We start from the raw sequence: 3507 nt of genomic DNA, 5'->3' as shown, positions 1-3507 counted from the left end.
AACATCTGGATTTAACAGTCTGAGGAAAGTCATGACAATGTCTCAATCAGCCATAGCCAAGTTACAGCCAAGTACTGAAGACATGACAACAAAACCAACACATTTGCAGGCAACTGTGCAGCTCTGCAGAATGAGAATGCTACCGAAAGCATGTCTCTGACTGCACCTGCCAACTCAGCCACCGCAGGCGGCTCCACTGAAGGCTCCTCTGCCTTATATAGCTGCCATAAACTGACTTTCCTTTCCAACTACATGATGGCGAGAAGTGACAGAGCGAAGTAAAAATACAGTCATCACTAGGCATGCTAACCTTTAATCCTGGGACCCATCCAACAGCTTCTCTCCTTCATGACAATAGCAGGATGCCTCAGCAAAGAATTCTTTTTGTTTGTTTGTTTGTTTTGTTTTTTTCGAGACAGGGTTTCTCTGTGTAACCAACTGGCCTAGCTACCTTAGAACTAACTTTTGTAGGCCAGGCTGGCCTCGAATTCAGAGAGCCACCTGCCTCTGCCTGTAATCCAAACACTGTGTCAGGAGGCTGACACAGGAGAATCATGAGTTAAAGGCTAGCCAGTACACACCAAGAATGCTTCCAAAAAAAGACCAGAGCTAACATGATGAAGGTTCCCAGTCTGCCAGGAAAAGCAGAAATATAAACAGTAACGCGCAATAAAATCCTTCATCTTAAGATCCTCTTTACTAAAGAAGTTTACCTTTTGACAGCCTCAAAAAAAGCAAAATTAAGAATTCACCTATTCTTTGAGAAAACTACTAATTCTACTGAGCATTCAATGGTATGATACACGGTCCATTTACATAAACAAACTTAAAAGCTTGTTGCGATCAATGAATGATCATCTCATGACGATTTAGCAGTAGATGCTTGTTGGAGTGGAAAATAATTAAAAATTGGTTTGAAAATGTCCAACAACTTATCAAAATCTATCTGATGAGCCACAAAAGTCAAACACAAGCCTCAGTTAAAAGTCAAAGTTTCCACAGAGCCACGTTACTGTTCTATTTCTACTAAAAGTGAACACAAATTTTGGGATCAATACTTTCCTGGCAGAATTACGACTTTGGTACTACGTCTTCTAGAAAAAGCACCTGTTCCTTCTGTCAGCTGCCAGCTATAACCTCCCTTTACTACCCTCATTTTTCTAGAGCACTATAGAAAAAAAAAACATATCATTCATGCAAAAATCTGCAAAATAGAATACTGGCCCTGAAAAAGTTGTCAAAATTATCCCTCAAATTTTTTACAAGGGAACCCTAACCCTGAAGTTACCAATAGGAAGATCCTGTAGGTTCCTGGACTGTTGGCATATGTCCTCTTAACCCAGGAATCTCCTGGGACCGTATTTCCACCCTGTGGCAATCTGCGGGTCAACTCAAGCAGTACGCAAGTGTTAACAATTTTCACTTATTATCTGAAAATCCAAGAATCCAAAACCCTCTTGTAGGTTTAATTTTTAAAACTGGAAAGTAATGTATTAAATCCTTTCTTAAGATTTAAACTTGTCCGACATCTAAACCTTCTCAAGAAAGCACAAAGAAAAAGAATAAACCACTCGCGTCAGAAGAAATCTGAGTGACATCTCTATTTCCAGAAATCACTACCATCTTCTAACATCACTTCCTCTCCATTCGCCTCCCTTGTCCGTGGACGCGAATCGGTGATGCATACCCGCTCCTCGCACTCCAGCTCTTAAAAGGACCACAAACAAGAGAGCCCTATAGCCCACATCCACTACCCAGAGATCTTCGACGCCTTGAACGCCACTTTCCTGTGAAAAAGTCATCCCCCAAGGGTTCATTTTTCTTCCTGGACTTTTTCTTTCTAACCTTTAGGCCAAGAGACTTCCCATCCGACCCCTCCCTCTTTCCAGCCAACCCTAACTCCCGGCCCTTCAAAGCCACCATTCCCACCGGGTCAGGTGGCTGTCAGTTCCCACCCGGCTGCCTTTCCCTTGCGCCGGCTTCAGGCGGCCCGGGGCCAGTTCTTCCCATTCCTCACACCCACGGCAATAGCCCAGGGCGCCTCCTCCTCCTCCGCGTTCTGGGTCCGGGGACCCCTCGCACGTCCCTCCTTCACCAGCTGGGCTGCAAGGCCCCTGCGCCTCGCCCCTCGTTGCCGACTTCCTCCGGATTCCATTCCAGAGCGGCCTACCCCGGCGCCCCCAACCGTCTCCCCGCGGTCCCCAGCGTCCCCGGCTCTCACTCACCCTTGGCTGCAGGTGCCCCCCAATCTCCCCTCTCCTCAGCCTCGGAGCCCGCTCACCTCCGCGGTGGGAGCCGAGCTGTCCGGACCCAGCTCGGAGCTGGCGTCCGGGGTCCTCGGCGCGTCGGCGGAGCGCAGCGCCTCGAGCGGCAGACGCAGAGCCCGGGAAGGGGAGCCGGAGCGCAGGCTGGAGCCAGCTCGGCTACGCGCGGGCATCGCTCCGGCCCCGTCGGCGCCCCGCCGCCAGCAGCGGCCAGCCGAACCGGAACTGCTTAGGGGGGCGGGGCGTATCGGAGAAGGGGCGGGGACAAAACCGGAAGGGAACCGGGCAACCCGAAGGGAGGCGAAAGCGCCTGCGTCAGAGCCAACCATCGGCAGCCAAGGAGTCTTAATTGAAGGTGGGAGAGTTCCAGTGGGGTTGCTGACTGGGGTAAGGGCCTAGTAGGAGCCGATTCTGAGTTCTTTGAAGGGGCTAGCTCCGATTCATCCAGTCCCCACGTAACACTATTATTGCTCCTTTATTCTGACTGTGTCTATGCAATCTGACTGTAATCGCAATCATTGTTTCAACTCTGTAAAGCAGATCTCTCACACACAGAAAGGTCAAGAAACACTGTAGCCCGACACAGCACAGTTAATATGTTTCCAAGCTGGTATTCCAACCCCCAGTTGTCATCAGAACCTGTGTACTTTTCTGCCACTGCTCTACCTAACAGAATGTCCCCTTCTAACCCAAGCCTAGGGCTGGCAGAAACCATGTCTAAAGCCATCTACAACTTGAATTTTAGGTCGTCTTTGGCTCTACTTCCTTGAACAATGCAGGACCAGCTTTGTTGTTTCTAAAGGGGTTGGGGGCAGGTTCTGAGGTGATAGAAGGGTAGACATGGGTGCCGCCTTGGTGTGGCCTTTCCCTTCAAACCAGACTCCAAGAGCAGGGGTGGCCAGGAATCTGTTCAGTTCCCTCATACCCTTCAGGGCCTCCATGAAGCCACATGAGACGGCAAGACATCCATTGTAGGCAGAGGACTCTCCCATCCCCAGATGTTTCTGATGGAGGTAGACATGTAGTTCAGTGGTTAGAGCACTTGCTGCCCTTGCAGGAGACCCAGATTCAATCCCCTGCCCCCACATGACACCTCACAACCACCTAGAACTCTGATTCCAGAGGATTCAACACTGTCTTCTAACCACTGAGCCATCTCTCCAGTACCAATAAAATATTTTTAATTGGACCGGGCGATGGTGGCGCATGCCTTTAATCCCAGCACTCTGGAGGCAGAGGCAGG

General features: G+C 49.6%; 1 protein-coding gene across 2 annotated transcripts in view; it reads right to left on the bottom strand.

Annotated features, from left to right (window-relative positions):
• Positions 1–2437, bottom strand: part of Samd8 (sterile alpha motif domain containing 8) — a 50464-nt gene extending 48027 nt beyond the window's left edge. The window contains exon 1 of one of the 2 annotated variants that reach the window (XM_005367665.2): positions 2282–2437. In XM_005367665.2, the coding sequence (XP_005367722.1) occupies positions 2282–2437 (156 nt within the window). Of the gene's footprint in view, positions 1–2225 lie in introns of both variants that reach the window. The other variant, XM_005367667.3, reaches the window with a different exon arrangement.
• Positions 2438–3507: the final 1070 nt, after the last annotated feature.

This window comes from Microtus ochrogaster, unplaced genomic scaffold, assembly GCF_000317375.1.
Source record: "Microtus ochrogaster isolate Prairie Vole_2 unplaced genomic scaffold, MicOch1.0 UNK21, whole genome shotgun sequence".
NCBI lineage: Eukaryota > Metazoa > Chordata > Mammalia > Rodentia > Cricetidae > Microtus > Microtus ochrogaster.
Note: the sequence above shows the minus strand (reverse complement) of the source record. Positions and strands in the feature narration are given on the sequence as shown.